This window comes from Pongo pygmaeus, chromosome 4 (genome assembly GCF_028885625.2).
Source record: "Pongo pygmaeus isolate AG05252 chromosome 4, NHGRI_mPonPyg2-v2.0_pri, whole genome shotgun sequence".
Taxonomy (NCBI): Eukaryota; Metazoa; Chordata; class Mammalia; order Primates; family Hominidae; genus Pongo; species Pongo pygmaeus.
Window position 1 is genome coordinate 86,913,288 of NC_072377.2, and position 19,813 is coordinate 86,933,100.

The 19,813-nt window shown below is 33.4% G+C and overlaps 1 protein-coding gene across 5 annotated transcripts in view; it reads left to right on the top strand.

Annotated features, from left to right (window-relative positions):
* Window positions 1-19,813, top strand: part of XRCC4 (X-ray repair cross complementing 4) — a 269,968-nt gene that overhangs the window by 116,815 nt on the left and 133,340 nt on the right. For all 5 annotated transcript variants that reach the window (XM_054488108.2, XM_054488109.2, XM_054488110.2 and 2 more), the window contains exons 4-6: window positions 2,355-2,521; window positions 10,500-10,655; window positions 11,761-11,867. In XM_054488108.2, the coding sequence (XP_054344083.1) occupies window positions 2,355-2,521; window positions 10,500-10,655; window positions 11,761-11,867 (430 nt within the window). The remainder of the gene's footprint in view (window positions 1-2,354; window positions 2,522-10,499; window positions 10,656-11,760; window positions 11,868-19,813) is intronic.

Sequence of the window (19,813 nt, forward strand, 5' to 3'; positions counted from 1 at the left end):
GTGACAATAATTAGAAAATAGATATAAAAAAAGTTGTATACTTTTAAGAAGAAATGACATTTCATGTTTATTTTACACTGATTAGCTGCAAAAAGATCTAAGAGGGTTTTGGAATTTTTCATCAGTGTGTTTGAGTGATATTTTGAAAGAAGTTGTTATTAGTGATTTAAAATTAGTCCTTTCTTTGTCTTCTGAGATAGAAGTGTAGAGGGCTGGACTTGTTTATCTCTTCATTTGTATTTTACTGATTATTTTATGTCAGGATCAAAGTGTGGGATGAATTCTTTATCCTTTTGGCATTTTGAAACTTTTCAAATGTTAAAAAAAACTTTTTATTTCTAAAAATGTCCACTTCTCTCAAAGCTACCTGACAATTGTTATAATAAAAGAATACAAAACCACTTTGTGTGTTTATGTTTTGCTATTGTAACCTACTGTCTAAAATAAAGTAAGCTTATTTTTTCTCCTGCTTTGTATCAACTCAAAACAATAATATTCTATAGGTGACATTTTTTTCCTTTTTTTTGTTTTTGTTTCTGTTTTTGAGACTGAGTCTCGCTGTATCGCCCAGGCTGGAGTGCAGTGGCACAATCTAGGCTCACTGCAACCTGTGTCTCGTGGTTCAAGCGATCCTTGTGCCTCAGCCTCCTGAGTAGCTGGGCTTATAAGCACCACCACCATGTCTGGCTCATTTTTGTATGTTTAGTAAAGACTAAACACTGTCTTTACAACACTGTGTTGGCCAGGTGGGTTTCGAACTCCTGACCTCAGATGATCTCCACCTGCCTTGGCCTCCCAAAGTGTTGGGATTACAGGAGTGAGCCACTGCGCTCGGCTAGGTGACATTTTTCTTTAACTTTGTATGTATATTTACACTCAGGTTTCAAAAGGTAACTGTTCAAATTTACTTTCAATTTATTTATTCTTTATATAGGTAAAACTTTCTTGTTTAAGCTTATATGCCTGTTAAGTGGACTCATATTTCATTGCATGAGAAAACTGCAACTACTTTTTCATACTGTACAAATGCAGTTTCATAGTGGATGTCTACGTTAGTGAAGTCTGCTTTTATTTGTAAATTGTGTAATAAAGATTTGTCTCAGAATTCTCAACCATATTAAATATTTCTTAATCTGTATGTAATATATTTATAGAAATATTCTTTTAAAAGCAATACCTTTTGGAAATATTCTTATCAGATAAATGGCATAATAGAAATTTGTGATCTAGGAGGCAAAAAACAAAAACCCAAAACAAAAACAAAAACAATTCTCATTTTACTCTTCTATGGACTCAGTGCTACTAGCATCTTTCTTTGGAATTATGTGTGGGTTCTGAACCTAATTCTTCCCCTACTTTTTGTCTAGTTGGGATACTCTCTTACCAAGAAACAGCACAACAGCATAGCATAGCAGAATCTTGACTTTACTCCTTCAATAACTTGGATAACTACTCTGAACCTGAGTTTACTGATCTATTATATGGATATGATAATAGTTCTCTTATGGTGAAGAAATCCTAGTTTATATTTTTGCTACACTTGAGTTATACTTCAACCAAAAGATGTGGTAACTGAATAATAATCATCATAATTTGTTATCTGTTGTAACAATTTTAAGGGTAAATATAATCATTATTACTAATCATTGTGTTTCAGCATCCTTATCAGCCAAATGCGGAATACCTGTGTTCCTTTCAGAATTCCATAAGTGTAACTAAAACTATTTGAGTATTTTATTTTAAACTGTACCCTAGTAGAGGAATTAAGGTATTTTTAAGATTCTTACCTTTATGCAAAAGTACTAAAGCTTGACACTTAACTTTATTATTGGCAATTTATGGTAATAAGTTATTGTCTTTAGATAAAAGACTAATTACTGTGTAGCTACTAGTTTCCTAAAACTCTACCTTTCTCTTAGCTATAACAAAATTTTAAGCTTTCTTTGATAAAAGGTCAGTTATTCCATTTTAGCATTTGCATGAACAGAAATTAGAGTTAAAATTATCATACATAATTCCTTATTCTGAGCAGAGAGACTTAAAATTAGGCTTTAGCAAACAGATGGTAGTAAGCTTATACAGTATTTATGTTGCTTTCTTTTCTGCTAGGAGATGGAAGAGTGACTTACCACTTACAAAAATTATTCTTGGGCTATATGTTGATTTATATGATCAAGTAAGAAACTTTAGGTAGTAGCCTAGTTTTTTTGCTCACTGTTTGTATATCTGGTAAATGCATTGTATATAAATCCTTCTTACACTTTTTCTTCTCAGAAGAAATTGTGTATGCTTAAAACCAGGCTTCTCAATCGTGATATTTTCCCCAAATTAACCATGTTTTTCTTTCATTTTAGTTCAGACTTGGTTCCTTCAACCTAGAGAAAGTTGAAAACCCAGCTGAAGTCATTAGAGAACTTATTTGTTATTGCTTGGACACCATTGCAGAAAATCAAGCCGAAAATGAGCACCTGCAGAAAGAAAATGAAAGGCTTCTGAGAGATTGGAATGATGTTCAAGGACGGTGTGTACACAGTTTGCTTGTGGTATAAAAATACGGAGCCCTCTTTATATTGTTATAGCTTTAAGTTAATGATTTGTAAATTTCCAATATATGTGGATTAGCACATATATATTTACCTTAACTGAATATGATTAAACGAAATTATTCATCACTATTGTATATTATAGGAGTACATTAATACATTATGTCATTAGTATGTGGTGGCACCAGCAAACTTATAAACAATAAGGAGTAATTGGGCATTGAAGATCAAAATCCATTAATACTAATAAAGATTTAGGTAGTAAATATTTATAAAGATTAATTCAACTCAAATTGTAGGATTAATAATGAATTAAAAAGAGACATGAAATAAAATAAGCATAATTGATTTCTTATTTGGGATCAGTGAGTGGCATCTGTTTCAAATTACAGTGTTTTGGCTCCTAATAGAGACTTATTTCTCCGGATTTATTGAAAATTCATACTATACCATTTTTAAAGGATGAGCTAATTGTGGCTAGTGGATAAGACATTTGGAAGCCTTTTATTTTTCTGGCTTTGCCTCTTACTTTTTAAATGAGGAAGAAAAAAATAATTTTTTTTTAAATTATGAACTTTCTCAACTAAATCCTAATCTAGGCTGGCCCAATGTGTAACTTTTATTATTCTATTAGTATAAGATATTTGAAGGAAATAAAATCCATGTTGTGAACACTTATATCCTCACTTATATACTCACTTATATATGTGTGTGTGTATGCACACACACATATATATAGTGAGAATAATGCACACACACACATATATATATAGTGAGAAAGAAAATGTCTGAAATAATTATGTGGAATATATATATAATAATGATAATAATTATTAGTACATCCAGTAGATTTTTAAAATCTTTTGCTTAAATAACTCTAAAGCATGGGAACAGTTATCCAACATATTTAGGGTCTTTTTAGTGCAACCACTGTGATTGCTCTGTATGGACGTTAGTGAGTATATGTGAAAGTATATGAAAAATGGTGAAGATTTTACCACTATCAATATATGTATGTGAAAATGAGGCTGACTAAAAGAGATTATTTTTCTGTACATTCAGTTATATTTATTAACTATTGCAAAACATGTAAAATTAAGTTCCTAACACCTAGTGTTATTTGGCTTTCATGTATTATATTAAGAAAGTGGTTATTTCGTTCTATCTTAGATCTACATTTTTACCTCCAATTATTTATATATATGTTATATATAAATAATATAAAAATGAGACCAAATCCAGTGTATCAGGAAACCATGCAGAAAAAGTTAATTTTTAACTACTGTTTATTCATAAATAAAGATAAATTCAATGTCATAGTATGAATCAGTATCAGATATCTGTACTACAAAGCATTTCTTGGACCTATGTCTGTAGCTTGGGTGTATTTTCTATTTAATATGTGAAATAAATCAAATTAAAGGAGATGTGCTATGGTCGTGATAAGCCATTATATTTAAAACTCAGAATACCCTCAGGATGATAGGAAATTTGATCCACAAATTGCCTACTAAAATGCAGACTGGGTACTTGGTACTTGAACAAATTGCTTTAAAATGTCTGCCAGAGGTTGAAAGAGGTATTATCTCATCAGTATTCAACACCACTCCCATAGAATTGAAAGCAGCAGGGAACGAAGATGAGGAATTAGAGACAAATGCACCCTGTGCTGTAACAGTGTGTGCGAGGGGCGCATATTATATGTGGCTCACAGATGCTTGATTTGCTATTTCTGGACTATCCAGCAAGTGCTTTTGTCTTGTTGTGAAGAGATTTCCTGTTTGATCAAAAGCACAGCCATGTACCCTGTCACCTGCTTTATTATGATCCAGCTACTTTTTGATAATACTGTGTCAGATGTCTTCTTCAGGGTCTATAGATGTGTGCCATTGGGGTGGCCCTATGTCCTGAGAGGAAAGAGAGTCCACTCCAGAGAATTCTAGTCTCTTTATTTTATTCCAGATCTTAGATTAGTAGCTTTAAATATTTCCTAAATTTGATTTTCTTTCCTTTCAGAGGACAGAGGCCAATTTAAGGAGCTGTAAATACATCTTGATCATGGCCAAGCAGCAGTTTCTTAGTGTTCCTTCACTAGAGCCTTTGCATGCTGGAAAGGATTTACAGCTTTAGCTTCCATAAGGCAGTAGTTCTAATTAAATGTCTTTAGGGAGATTAGAAATAGGAAATGAGCATATGGAGTTAGGTAACTGGGGACATAGAAAGTAGAGAATCATTAGAGTTGGGGCCATGATGTTAAGCCTGGCAATAGTTAGTTTTGGGGGAAGCCTCTGATTATTTTTGGGTCAGTGTCTATTCATGATCCAAACATTTCTTCTATACTACATATGAAGGGATGGGAGGGTGGTGTTAAAATAGTGGGGAAGGACCAATGTAAGGGATGGGAATTCCCATAGAAGCGATGGTGGATGGATCTGAGATACATTTACTACACAATAGGATATTATATGAGAATAAGATAGTTGTGTACACATGTGTTTATTAGCGTGGAAAATGTTGATCATATATTAAGGTGAGACATATGCATCACCACAAATATAAACAATATCCCATTGTTTGCAAAAAAATATATTTATATAGAGAGTATCTGGAGGAAGAAAATTAAATGTTAATAGTGTACATCTGGAATTGTAGACTACATTTTCCTTTAATTTTGGGGAGTATTTTTTGTATATGTTTTAGTATTTAAATATGTATCACCATTATAATCAGAAACAACTATAAAGCTATTTTCATTTGGGATGATGGTGGAGAATAAACAAGGCTTGAGTGAGGAATGAGAAATTACAGCATAAGTAAAAAGTGTGAGCTTTAATGCATAGAATTTTAACATATATAATTTGCTGTTATTTTTAATTACCACTTAATAATTGTGTTCTTGGCTCCATTTTGAACAAGTGGCATCACTGGATTAATTTTGTATAGTGTAGATAAAGGAGGAAACATTCAAGATGTGTATGTGAATCCTTAGGTTACTGCCTGTATTTATTTCATGGGTTTTCTACTTAATTACAAATAAAAACTCTCAAGTTCCATGTTACTGAATAGGTGTTTTGTTTGCACTCAGACCTCTACTTAGAAATTATCTGCCTTTATACTGAGTTATACTTATTAAACCCAAAATTGGAGGCAGTTTTCAGGGAATTGGGTTGACACTCACAGAATCATCAAAATAAAAGACCTTGAAAGCTCTTCTACTTCATCTCTCTGCCTTCAAGATAGAATCACATTATATCCAGATGAATTCAGTCCGATTTTTAAAGACCTCAAAAGATACCTTCATCTCTCCTTAGTAGCCCGTTACAATGTTTAAGAATCGTTGCAGTCAGAAAATTCTTTCTTCCATCTATGGGTAATCTGAATCCTTCACGGTATAGTTGAAGGCCATTTCCTCTTGTTCTCTTGTCAGAAAGGATGAGGAACAGCTGTTCACCATCTTTTTCCGTACTTAAAGCCTTATTAAATCTCTTTACCACTGCTTGCTTTTCCAGTTCTTTTTAGCTTTCTTTGTCTTCCCAACTCTATTCAGACTTTCTTTTGCCGTACAACCCTGACCTGGGCCAGACATAATTTTGGCCAGAACTGATTATTAATTTAAGGATTACTGCACTGTGTCTAAATACCATATGTTCACGTTTATATATCTATTATTTTATTTTGAGCTATCATTTAATCTGTTGTTTCATTTTTGGTGTTATTTCTGCATGAAATTGTTGTGTTTTTCCTCCTAGTTTGTTATTGTTTTGACATGTTATTCTTAGATTGTTTTCCCACCCAGAGATATTTTATTTTGAATATTCAGTATTTTTTTATCCTTTTAGTTTTTTTTTTTTAAATTACTAATTTTGTCCAAGGTTTTAGATACTTCAGTGCTAGGTTACTAATTAAATTTAGCATTATTGTTCTATTTTCCTAGTTATTGTAGAAAGGATGAAGTATCATTAGACCTTTCTTGTTTGATGTTATTTGTGATTTCGTCCCAATTTGAGATTTGCCTGGATTTGATCCTTGGACTAGTGTGGTCTGATCTAGTTGTACATGGGCTTTTTGTTAGTGTCACCAGACTTAGCATTGAATCCCATGTCTCTTCTCCACTAAATGTTCTCACCTAACAGTTCCTGTCCAATTTCTTGAGGCATAAGCTTGACAGGAAGCACGTAATGGAATGCATAGTAACATCATAATGCTCTAGGAGAGGATTGGCATTAAAAATTAGGTGGGAATGATACTACATACCTCTTAGTTACTGATTATTGGATTAAAGGATAGCATTCTCTGAGTCTTGAAAAATTAAAAGTTAAGAGTAAATTCATGTCATGCAACTGTTCACACTAATACTTTTTCTCCAGTCAGCTCCCACTCCCCCACTTTTCTAGGAAGTGTTGTCCAGTTTGATGATCAGAAGTTTGGTTGCAAACACCGCATATTCTCACTCATAGGTGGGAATTGAACAATGAGAACACATGGACACAGGAAGGGGAACATCATACTCTGGGGACTGTTGTGGGGTGGGGGGAGGGGGGAGGGATAGCTTTAGGAGATATACCTAATGCTAAATGACGAGTTAATGGGCGCAGCACACCAGCATGGCACATGTATACATATGTAACTAACCTGTACATTGTGCACATGTACCCTAAAACTTAAAGTATAATAATAATAAAATAAAAAAAAAAGAAGTTTGGTTGCAAAAAAAATCCTAAAGCTTTGCTGAAACCAAGCAAGGTTAACTCACATGATACCATTCATTCTATTGACTTTGTTTTCCTGTCACAGAAATGTTTCCTTTGACGACATAGTTCTGATACTGGTTACTTAAGATTAACAATATTCTTTAGGAATATTATATGATATTTCATTTTGATATTTATTTTCACGTTGAATGTATTATACCAAATGTTAATTTTAATAAAGGTTTGGGAATTAGCTTGTTAGTTGTTAAGTACACATCATCTTTCAATCAAGAGTTATTGAAGTGACTTATATGGAAATTAAATATGGACTTAAACCAGATAAATTGCTAATTGGTTACCGTTCCTAAAATTTAATATAAGAAATTGTAATATATTTGTTTATATGTTTTCACATATTGGTTTTTACTTTGCATGTGTTTGAAGTATGTTATTATATACTCAGTTATTTCAGTAATACGTATGTTTTTAAGTTTTTTATTGTGTTTTTTTGAAAATATTATAGGAAGATGAGAATATCATGCTTACGTAACACTGAATCTGAAATATAAATGTAGTGACATGTCTTTGCTTAAAATAAACTATCAATATTGCTAGCTCCTTTTCAATATTCAGTTTTTTCTAACATCTTTTCATGTACTTCTTTCTCAGAGAACTTTGCTTAATGAAGGGAATACTGTTAGATTGATATTATTTGCCACAGTTTTTTTAAAAGCTGAAGATGAAAAACATTACTTTTACAATGGTGAATAGCTATTAAATGAGTGAAAAAATACAATATTCGGAATCACTGTTTTTCTATTTCCTTATAAGATGTCAATATTAGCCATTCTCCTTGGCTCTTCTCCTTTGCTGGAGGGCTATAGTCAGCCATGGTGCCCAGCAGGAATGGCATAATCCTGAAGCCCCACTTTTATAAGTACTGGCAGTGGCCTATAGCGGTATGGTTCACCCAGCCTGCAAGGAAGAGCCACAGACATGAGACCAGGCAACCAAAGCCCACCGCATTGCCCGGTGCCTTGTATCTGGACCCATTGGCCCCTAGTAAAATGCACCACATGAGGTTTCACACCAAGTACAAGCTGGCAGGGGCTTCAGCTTGGAAGAATTAAGGGTGGCCAGCATCCACAAGAAGATGGCCTGGACCATTGATTTCTCTACTGATCCAAGGAGGTGAGACAAGTCCACTGAGTCCCTGCAGGCCAATGTATAACAGCTGTAGGAGTACTGCTGGAAGGTTATCCTCCTTCTCTAGGAACCTCGGCCTCCGAGAAGGGAGACAGCTACACTGAAGAACTCAAATTGGCCATCACACTGACAGGACCAGTAATGTTCATATGAAATACCTATACAAAGGAGAAAGCCAGAGTCATCACCAAGGAGAAAGCCAGAGTCATCACCAAGGAGGAAGAGAACTTCAAGACTGCCGTATCAGGCCAGGCGCGGTGGCTCACACCTGTAATCCCAGAACTTTGGGAGGCTGAGGTGGGCGGATCATGAGCTCAGGAGTTCAAGACCAGTCTGACAAACATGGTGAAACCCTGTCTCTACTAAAAATACAACAATTAGCCGGGCATGGTGGCAGATGCCTATAATCTCAGCTACTCGGGAGGCTGAGGCAGCGAATCGCTTGAAACCAGAAGGCAGAGGTTGCAGTGAGCCGAGATCGTGCCACTGCACTCCAGCCTGGGCAACAAGAGCGAAAGTCTGTCTCAAAAAAAAAAAAAACAAAAAACTGCCATATCAATGCCTAGCTCTTTGTCCTCTGGGCAAAAAGAACCAAGGAAGCTGCAGGACAGGATGTTGAAAAGAAAAACTAAAGCACTGTTGAGGCCTTATAATAAATCAGCAGAAAAGCTGGGAAAACGAATAAACCACTGGGAAAACAAATAAACCAAAAGAAGTCCATATTAATTTACTCACTTTATTCGTTTGTCTAATAAGAACCTACTAAACATCTGTCGAATGCTAAACACTATGCTGGGCACTGAGGATACAGTGACCAATAAAACACATGTGCTCTCTGCTTTCCTGGAGTTCGCATCTTTGGCAAAGACTATGCTATAAGTATTTGCTGAAATTTGTCCCAGAAAATATATTGCCATATTTTCCTTTTTATCCTATGAGAGGTTCTAATTCTTTGCATCTCTAGTTAGGTAGATTGTTGAAAGTTTAAGGGCATGTATATAAAAGGTATCTAATTTGGACATTTGTATTTCTAATTTCACTGAAATATATATGTGTGTGTCTATATATGTACACACACACATATATTACTACTGGTATATATGTGTGTGTGTGTGTGTGTGTGTGTTTATATACAGTATAAAAATACTAGGATACCTGTATATCAGACAACAACAATGTAAATAAGCAGTATGAAACAACACTGAAAAGAATATATAAAATAATTTGTATTTGAATCTATAAAATAGGAATGTATTCATCATGTATGTGTATACACATATTAAGTATGTACAACCTCAGCTATTTTGCTTTCTTTATATATCTCTTGGGAGCTTAAAATAAATACAATCCCTTGTTAGCTCATTTGAGCAGTATAGGAGAAATTATAAACAATAGAGCGTTTTGTATGTTTTGTCTTACATATCTAAATTTGAAGATATGTAGTGTTTTACATTTGCTGTTTTATTAATTTCTCCTTGGCTATATCAAGTAGAATACTTTCATTGTGTATGTGTATTGCATTTCTATATGTATTTGTATGTGTGTGTGTGGTGCTCGCTTATAAGAATATAACTGGATAAGTCATGTTCTTGTTGTGGAGCAGTTTGTTGTCTAGTAGAGAAATCAGACAAATTAACTATGTTGCCTTATCACAAAACAAATTATAGTTGCTTTTACAATAATATTAACATAGTACTGAGGAAACAGGCTACATTTACTCTTGTTTGAAATTTATTCCATAAAAACATCCTTTTGTAAATAAACCATAGATATCAATAAATTATCTTTAGGCGTTTTGATTTTCTAAAGGCTTATTTGTATCAGTTTTCAATTTTGATCCTTATCTCAGTACATAAATTACATTAATAACCAATAATTTCTAATTGTGTATTTAACCATCTTTATAAAACTTCCAAGTCAGTGAAAGCATATGTGAAAATAATCTTTAATTGTATTTTCCTTGAAAATTTTTCTTGAAATCTTCTTGATTATTAGACTGAATTATGTTAATGCTAAGCAGAACTGCATGACTAATTTGTTTACTTATTTACTTTTTTAGATTTGAAAAATGTGTGAGCGCTAAGGAAGCTTTGGAGACTGATCTTTATAAGCGGTTTATTCTGGTGTTGAATGAGAAGAAGACAAAAATCAGAAGTTTGCATAATAAATTATTAAATGCAGCTGAAGAACGAGAAAAGGACATCAAACAAGAAGGGTATTTTTGCCATCTTGTTTTTGGATGACAGATGCATACAATTAAGTGAAATTTCTTTGCAAAGTTAATGAACAGATGCCAACTTTTTGATCATATGAGTTAATTTGGTAGTCTGGATGTGGATGTTCAGGCTGTTAGACAGGGGTGCCATGGGCGAGAGAGTTCTCAGCATGCTCTCTCCATGTCTGCTCAACTGTCTCACCTACACTTAAATTAAAAAACTGACATGAGACTTATTAAAGTATTGTTTAATTCTTAGACATTAGTAAGACATACTAATTTTAAAAAAAACTTTCATCTGCAGAACTACAAAAGTTGGATGCATATTTGTAAACTTGATGTCTAGGCAATGGTTAACTTTAGAATCAAGTGGTTAATTTTAAATTCCAGGGAGCACTTATTTTATCTGATTAGAGTGTGATTATCAGTTTTATTCTTCTTTCACGTTTTCTCTGAAAGTACATATGTACTTGATTTTTATGGAAGAATCTTAAGTGACAAATGGCTGATATGGCTTTCGATGATTATAACTTTTTTACACATTAGAAAATACAAGTTAGGGTCCATTGCTTTGAATCTTAGTAGAAGTACAGAATTACCAGTGACATAGTATAAAAAAATTTGATATCAGCTAGTCCTAGCACAGGTACTGGTCTTGCAGTCATAGCTATTGGTTTATAGCTTTGGACAAGTCACTTTATCCTCATAATAAAGGTAAAGATACCCATCTTAGGGTTTTGCAGAGATCAAATGAAATGCAGAACTGTTCTGAGATTAGTAAAATGTTAAATACTCTGTGACTCACAGAGATAATTTGGTAGAAAAAGTATTTTGATAGAAGAATAGTACCTGATAAGAAACTGATTTAATATTAATTACAGTGAGTACTAAATTCAGATTAAAATTAGGTAAAAGAGAAACTTGTTGTTAAGAGAGTTAATGTATAGGTTTTAAGATGCTTTCATCTAAATTATATATATTTTCAATATGTTTGTCTAATTAGAATCTTTTTCTAGGAGTATTTTCTATAATTACTTACTGGTAAATTTGCTGCCTAGCAGGGGGTGAGCCAATGATTTGTAATTCTACCTTTCTCTGTTTCTAGGGAAACTGCAATCTGTTCTGAAATGACTGCTGACCGAGATCCAGTCTATGATGAGAGTACTGATGAGGAAAGTGAAAACCAAACTGATCCCTCTGGGTTGGCTTCAGGTAAGAGATATATACATTTATCTCCTTTGTTGAATATCTCACTTGGGCTTCTTACTCTAATGACAAGAAACTATAATGGAAAAATGTTGTGAAAAGCCTTATTCTATGAAAATTCTTTAGCATTTTTATTTTAAAAACTCAAATTTTTAATGTTAAAACTTAATATTATTTGTAAAATGCAGCAACTCATTAGGACAGCAGTGCGAGCAAGCATTCATACACATATACTCCAAGGTATACTATTCCTCGTTAAATATAACCAGGAAAAGCATAAGCAATGAGGAAGATACACCTTTATGCTAAATATCATCAGCTTAAAGCTGGTTGCCTTTAACATTTGAGATCTTATTTAGCTAAAGCCATGGATAGGCCACTGGAGCAGAGTAATCAAGAATGCTCTAAATTTTACTGAAGTTGAGGCCTTCTTTCACTCTTCAGAAAAAAGACTGCAAAAAGTGAGATGTAATAGAGGAAAAGAGAAGGGGGAAAATGGCAGTTTAGTTCAAAGTACCTATGACTTACTCAGTCCATTGGATCAACTTCCCAGCAAGTGTTTAAACCCATGAGTTATTTTTTTAAATGTTTTATAGATTTCTTAGTGGCAGTGGAAACAGGAGCCTCTGAACTCATTTTATACTTCGATGGTTTTGACCTAAAACCAATACTATTAAAATAAATGCTTGATTTATTTATTTAGAAAATATTTTTGAGTTCCTATTATGTACCAGAAACTTTGCTATGCATTAGACAAAAAAACACAAAAATCTGCCATTGTGGAGTTTAAATTGTAGTCAGGGAAACATATAAGATGAATAAATATAAAATATGTTAGGTTGATAAGTGCTAAAGAGAAAAATAAACCAGAGAAGGCTGATAGAAAGGTCAGGGTGAGAATAAGGATGAGGGTTATGATTTTAGCCAGACTATCAGAAAAGGCCTCAGTGAGAAGGTGAAGGTGACCTGGCTATCTTGGAGAAGAGCATGCCAAACAAAACAAAAACAAAAACAAAAAAACACTAAGTACAAATTTCCTGATGCATTTAAGCAATAGTATAGAGTGTAGTCTGGATAAAGTAGAAAGATGAAGACTGGGAGAATTAGGAAATGAGATGAGAGAGATGATGGGACCTCATCACGTGTAGGGCAATATAGGCTACCATTAGAACTTCTCCTGTTACTTTGAATTAACTTGGAAACTACTGAAGGATTTTAAACACTCAAGTGACATAATCTGACTCAAATTTCAACAGGATTAGTCTGTGTATTGTGTTAAGAATAGACTATAGGATGACAAATGCAGAAGAAGATATAACAGATGGGAAGCTAGTACAACAATTGGGTGAAGGATGAGGCTGGCTTAGACCAGAGTGATGGAGAGGTGATGAGCAAGGAGCAGATTCTGGGTATGCTTAGAGGCAGCAGGATTTGCTGACGAAGGGGTTATGACAGCAAATAAGACTGAGAGGGAGCAGCCAGGAGGTAAGAGGCAAAAATATAAATGTGGTATCCTGCTGATTGATGGATTTAGCAATACAAATGTTATTAAGAATCTTAATAGAACATATTCACTGGATTGGTGAAGGAAGGGGGTAGGAGAGAATAGGAGTTTCAAAAGGAATGGGAGGAGAGAACTGGAGATGGGACAGGCAATACTTTCAACAAATTTCACTGTAAAAAATAGGAAAGACATGGGGTGGCAGCTGGAGGGGGAAGCAGGATAAAGAAAAGTATTTTTGTTTGTTGTTTTTAAATAAAAGAAAGAATATGTTTGTATACTGATGAGAGTAAAACCATCAAGGCAGTAGACAGAGGAAAAACTACTGGAAATCTGTCTCTAAAAATATAAGTGGATGGGATCCAAGGGACAAGTAGTAGATTAGTTTAGCCAGGAGCATAGTCACTCCCCATAATGACAGGAGAAAAGGTAGAATAAACAGATGAAGGCACAGGAAAGTATCTAACTGCAGTCACAGAAACTTATTAACATTGATTAAATTGGTTGATTCATCTGATTCTAATCAGATTTGAATTGGATTACACAATACACACACAATCATACTTTTGCACTTGGGAATGAAATTTCTTTTCACTTGGCAGTTATGCTTGTTTTACCCTAGTGTCCCATTTAAAATGAAATTATTATTTAATAATCAAATAGAGAAAAACTTACAAAGATAATTTGTACTCTTTCCAATTTAAACTTTAAGAATTTTTATTAAATACAATGACCTTTGGTCTTGTTTCTTAGAGTATCTTACCAATATTTGAAGTAGGTGAAAATTATTGATGAGAAAATACATGGTTAAATATGGCTATATGAGAAAGAGGACTTTTATGTGTTCAGTCTATTTTAAGTAAAACTTTAAGCTATAATTGTACTATTTTCAATTTGGCAAAACTCTCCCTTCTCTTTAGAAATGTTTAGTTTATTTCATGTTTTTTCTCTGTTTTACGTGTCTTTATTTCTTTAGCCCACATCTAGTTCACTGCACATATGATCTATAGGTCTCTGTTTCTATTTTTTTTTCTTGCATTTAACTTGCTTTTAGTAAGTTTTCAATGTCAAGAATTAATAGCATAATAGAACTTTACCTTTTTTCTTCTGCTTCAAAAAGAAATGTTTAGGAAACATGCTGACTGAAATAGAAAACTAAATCTCATCTCAAATGCTTGACACTGAATCAAGAACTAGATTTCATAGATCTGAGAAAGAAAATTGTAGATGTTAAACAACAAAATAGGCCATCCTATAATTTACCAGTTTCCACAATTAATTCTTCTACAGAGACAAAATATGTTTTTAGTCCATGAGAGATAATTCTGTTGAACACAGCTTTCTTTTTGGTACTCTATATAGTTATTACTATGTTTTTTGAGGCAGAGCAGTGAGAATTTCTTCCTGATCTTATTCTGCCATCTTGATAATAAATTACTTGCTCTTTGAATACAAATAAATTTGTGAATTTATTTTAGATATTGCAATTTCCTGTGTGCTTTTCCTACAATAAAAACAAGAAAAAGAGAATCTGATGGGGATTAATAAATTTATTCAGACTTTCAGAAAGCTGTCTTTAAGTGGCTGAATATATAATTTGGTAGTTACTTTGTTATAGTAAATGGATTTTTATCATTAATTATTAAAATGCCCAAATTTCCTCTTGAGTTGTTCACATTATGACCCAATTTCTTGAAGATAAAATAGAGGTTTAGTGAGATCAGGATCATTTAGTAATATGAAGATGAATATGTTAATCTGAATCTGAGTATGGTAAATTTGAATTGGATTACACAATAGACATACAATCATACTTTTGTACATGGAAATGAAATTTCTTTTCATTTGGTAGTTATGCTTGTTTTTACCTTACTGTCCCATTTAATGAAATATACTGTCCCATTTAAATGAAATTATTCTTTAATAATTAAATGAAATTATTCTTTAATAATCAAATGTAGAAATATTCACAAAGATGGTATGGTAATTCATTCACAAATATGAAATGGTAAATTCATATTTACCATATTCACTCTAGGGAAAAGTCTGGTTACTTTTATGCATGTATCCAGAAGTAGAGTAGGGGTATTACAGTTTGAAGGAAATTGTTAAGTTACATTTTTATGAATATGCAATCAATTTATGGCTTTTTTTCCTCTAAATTTTCATATTTTCCCACTGCCACTAGGATTATTGAGGAAATAACTAATGATAATGTAGATCAGTCTAATAAACCACATCGTGCTCATAGGTACTGTATGACATGGCATGAAAAACCTCAAAAAATACTCATTTTCTTGGCTAAAAGGAAATTCCCAAAGTATTCTGAAACTTGAATATCACAGTCAATATCACCCCACACTACATTGTATATTTTTCCATAACAAGATTTACTTTTACTATGTCTTGGATTTTAGAATTTCCAGATAGATAGTGATTGTATTACTGACTTTATTTCTTAAGCTATGGCTGCATACTAAGGCCCTGGATTTTATAGGTGTTTCACTTTGTTTTATATTAAGATTATGATAAACATAATAGTTGCTGTAGTCTCTATTTATAGCTCAAGCTTTGGACTAGGAAAGTAGGGATCACTTTCACCCCTATCTAGTTGGTATTAAGTACTTGTGGCTTTAAAGATTTCCTGCTTAGTCTGGACTCCTCCTGCCTCCAAAGTGAGTGTGTGTGTGTGTGTGTGTTTGTGTGTGTGTGTGTTTGTGTGTGTGTGTGTGTGTGAATTTAATAGAAACCTGTTGAGTTATTATAGATACTGTGAAACAGTCTTCCCTATAAGAAACTCTCTTTTTCTTTCTAAATCAAGGTAAAACACGATGTCCCTATCTGAGGAGAAACATTGTTAAACTATGTCCACTAAATAACAGAACCTCACCAAAATATGTAGTGATAGAAGCACCATTATGTATAGCATTAGAGCCAAAATCTGCAACAACACTACATGCAATTGGCCTTTTATTTGCCACAACCATATCAGGTATTAGAACAGTTTCACATTGTGCAGTTTTAAAATATTGCTTCATAACCATTTTCATGCTGTAATAACAGAATTGTATGTGAAAACAATTTTAAAATATATATGAATATTCTAAGAATTTTAGCCATTATGAAACATTTCTTAGTCTTAACATAATTCAAAAAGCATGCAAATATTTAGTGGAAAATTGGCATTTATATGATAGAGATAGGATTTTTCTTGTGAAACATTTTGAAAAGCTATGCTTAATTGGCTCCTAATTAGTTAGCTATCATAAGGCTAATGATTTTAATTCCTCATTAATTGTTTTAATATATAATCAGTATTTCAAAATTATAGTTATTTCTATTAATAGAATTGACAATATTTATTACAATTATAGGATAATTAAGAGCCTTACTAAAATACAAATAAGAAATCTTTTCTAGAATGTTTCACTCTTTTTAGCTGCATATTAAAGGTGCACAACCACTAAAAACAAATATAATAAGCTTTCCTACCACTTTTCTACATAATTACTAGCCCAAGATTTAGCACATTAGTTTAATTAATCCTGCTTCTTAACCAACAGGAAGGTCCCTGTATAACTGCTATCAGTAATTTAGGCTTTCACTTAGTTGGTAGGCTTCCTGAAAGGAAGTGTGATTATAGAATAGCCTTTTTGAAAATAAATGAATGGCTATGTCCAACAGTTGATGAATACTGATATAGTACCTTTTAAAAATAGAACAGAATCCAATATTTTTAAGTATCAAAGGGCTTGTTGCTTCAAACAGTGAATGTCTACTCACAGAGGGGATAACAACATGTACTGCCAAAGAGATTACTCAGAAACTCAGCTTTAGAATAACAGATTATGCTCTTAGTCTTGCCCAGCTTGTTTATCATAGACACATTTATTTATAAGTTTTAAATTAAAAGCTTGATTTAGTTAAACCTACCACCAAACTGGAAAAGAAATTTAAGTGTATTTCCTAGCAATAGTGGGCTTTTATACTAACCATTGTTGCTAAGAATAATGTTACATGCTTTGGAAATCTAGACTGCATAGTTCTAGATCCTGTTATTTAAGCTCATTGTTTTTCCAATGAGGGAACAGAGGCCTAGAAAGATTAAGTACATTACTTTTGGTTACATGGGGGAAAATAATGAAAAAGTATTTGCCTTGTAATATAATAATTAACCACATTAGCATGTCTACTCTTGAAATATTACAAAAACCCTTGCAAATTTTCTAACAATGAGGAAATTGCCACTGATACAAGAGAATAATTGGAACACTTTTTTCTCCTATATAGAAAAAAGATCCTATTTGTACATACATTCTCAAGAAGGATAGTCAACATCATCAAATTGAACAAGTAAGACTTCATGGTAGGTAGCTTGTGGAGAAAATAATAGAATGCACATATTTCTGTTGAAGTCATCCCTGTGTATATTAATTTCTTCAGATTTTGACTTAGTATTTATTCACCTGAGAACTCTCAAATGTCCCAAAGGTTGTTAGTAAATCTATGATGGTTTCTTATTTCCTAGTACTAAAATATAACTTTGATATGGCCTCCTAGGCAAGTATTTCTACATCTTTATATGTTTGGGGGGAGACAAAAATTATTTTAATATTATTTGTCTCTGACTATGGATGAGTGAGAAAACTGGCAAATCCTTTACCCTCAAATCAACTATGAATCTAAAATTGACCCAAAAATAAGCAAATAAGTACTTCCAAACATGGCCAAAGGCAAACAGCAATATGAGAACTGTTTATTCTTGAAAAACTGCTGAAGTTTGGGTAAGAACTGGGAGTCTGTGGATTTCTTGCTTGCCTAAGACTGCCTCTATCACTGCCTGCCCACATTCATGAGTTTGGTCAGTATGAAAGTTATGCCAGCATCTGGCTGGCCATGAGGACTGGCAACTGCTGTACCTGAGCTAAAGAGGGCTCACTCAATTTGCAGCAGAGGGTGATACAACCAGCAGCATTGTCAGTAGAAGTAATGATCTTGGTGTCAGTGGGTAGGTGTGTTAGGCCAATGGATCTACTAACCTGGTTGTGCTCATGGTTGGGGCAAACATATTCCTAGCTGAAAGTGTGCATGCACTTTTGCAGTGGAGACTGAAGAGAGGGCCCAAGCTATTTGTGCAGTTCTGGCCTAACCTAGAGATAATACATATCTTCATAGGAGAATAGAAAAAGAGAGGCTGGACTTTCAACATACTCCTGTACCTGCCACCGCCCCTCCCCCAACAAAAGAAAAGAAACCTATTAGCTTGAGGTGTTATTGCATTATTTCTATCAATTACTGGCTGACCTCAAAACTGTCTAGACACAGAGTAACCCTTTTGGAGCTAGGCTTTAAAATTTAAAAATCAAGAATGAAATAAACTGTGCAGAAACATCAATTGTCACTCATCACAAGAGAAACAGATTTCATACATTCACCACAGGTAAGTTAATAAATAAACAAAAAGCAACAGTAGCAAACTTCAGAAGGAAAATAATCAAAACCCAGAGTTGTTACAATATATTATTTAAAATGTTTAGTTTTCAACAAATTGGACATACAGAGAAACAGGAAAATGTGGTCCATACTTGGGGGAAAAAAGTAGTCAATAGAAAATGTTTCAGATGTTGAATTTGGTAGACAGACTTCAAAGCACAGTTTATATCTATATCTATATCTGTATCTATATATATACACACCCACATATGTATGTTTATGTGTATATGTATATATACACATATATATGTGTGTATATGTATATATACACATATATATGTGTGTATATATACACACACACACATTTATATACTAAACTAAATGAAAACATGTTTAAAGCCTTAAAGGAGAGTACGATATAAATGTATCAAGTAAAGATTCTCAATAAGTAGATAGAAATTATTTGAAATGAACAATATGAAAATTCTGAATTTGAAGAAATAACTGAAATGAGAAAGTTACTATAGCAGCTGAACAACAGATTCAAATTGTCAGAATAAAAAAAATCAGTGAACTTGAATATAGATCAACAGAGTGAATAATTTCCTAGGAATGAAGAGCAAAAAAGATGGAAGAGAAATGAACAGATCTTCAGAGACCTTTGGGACATCACATGTGCCAACATATGTGTAATGTAAATTCTAGGACAAAAGAGAGAGAAAGGTAGAAAAAAAATACTTGAAAAAATGAAAGCCAAAGCTTTCCAAAATTTTATGAAAACCATTAATCTAAGCATCCAAGCAACTCAGTAAACTTTAAGTGGGATAAATACTAAAAGATACACTGGGCATGGTGGCTCACACCTGTAATCCTAGCACTTTGGGAGGCTGAGGCAGGCAGAACACCTGAGGTCAGGAGTTCGAGACTGACCTGGCCAACATGGAGATACCCCATCTCTGTAAAAATACAAAAATTAGCTGGGCATGGTGGCACGTGCCTGTAATCCCAGCTAGTTGGA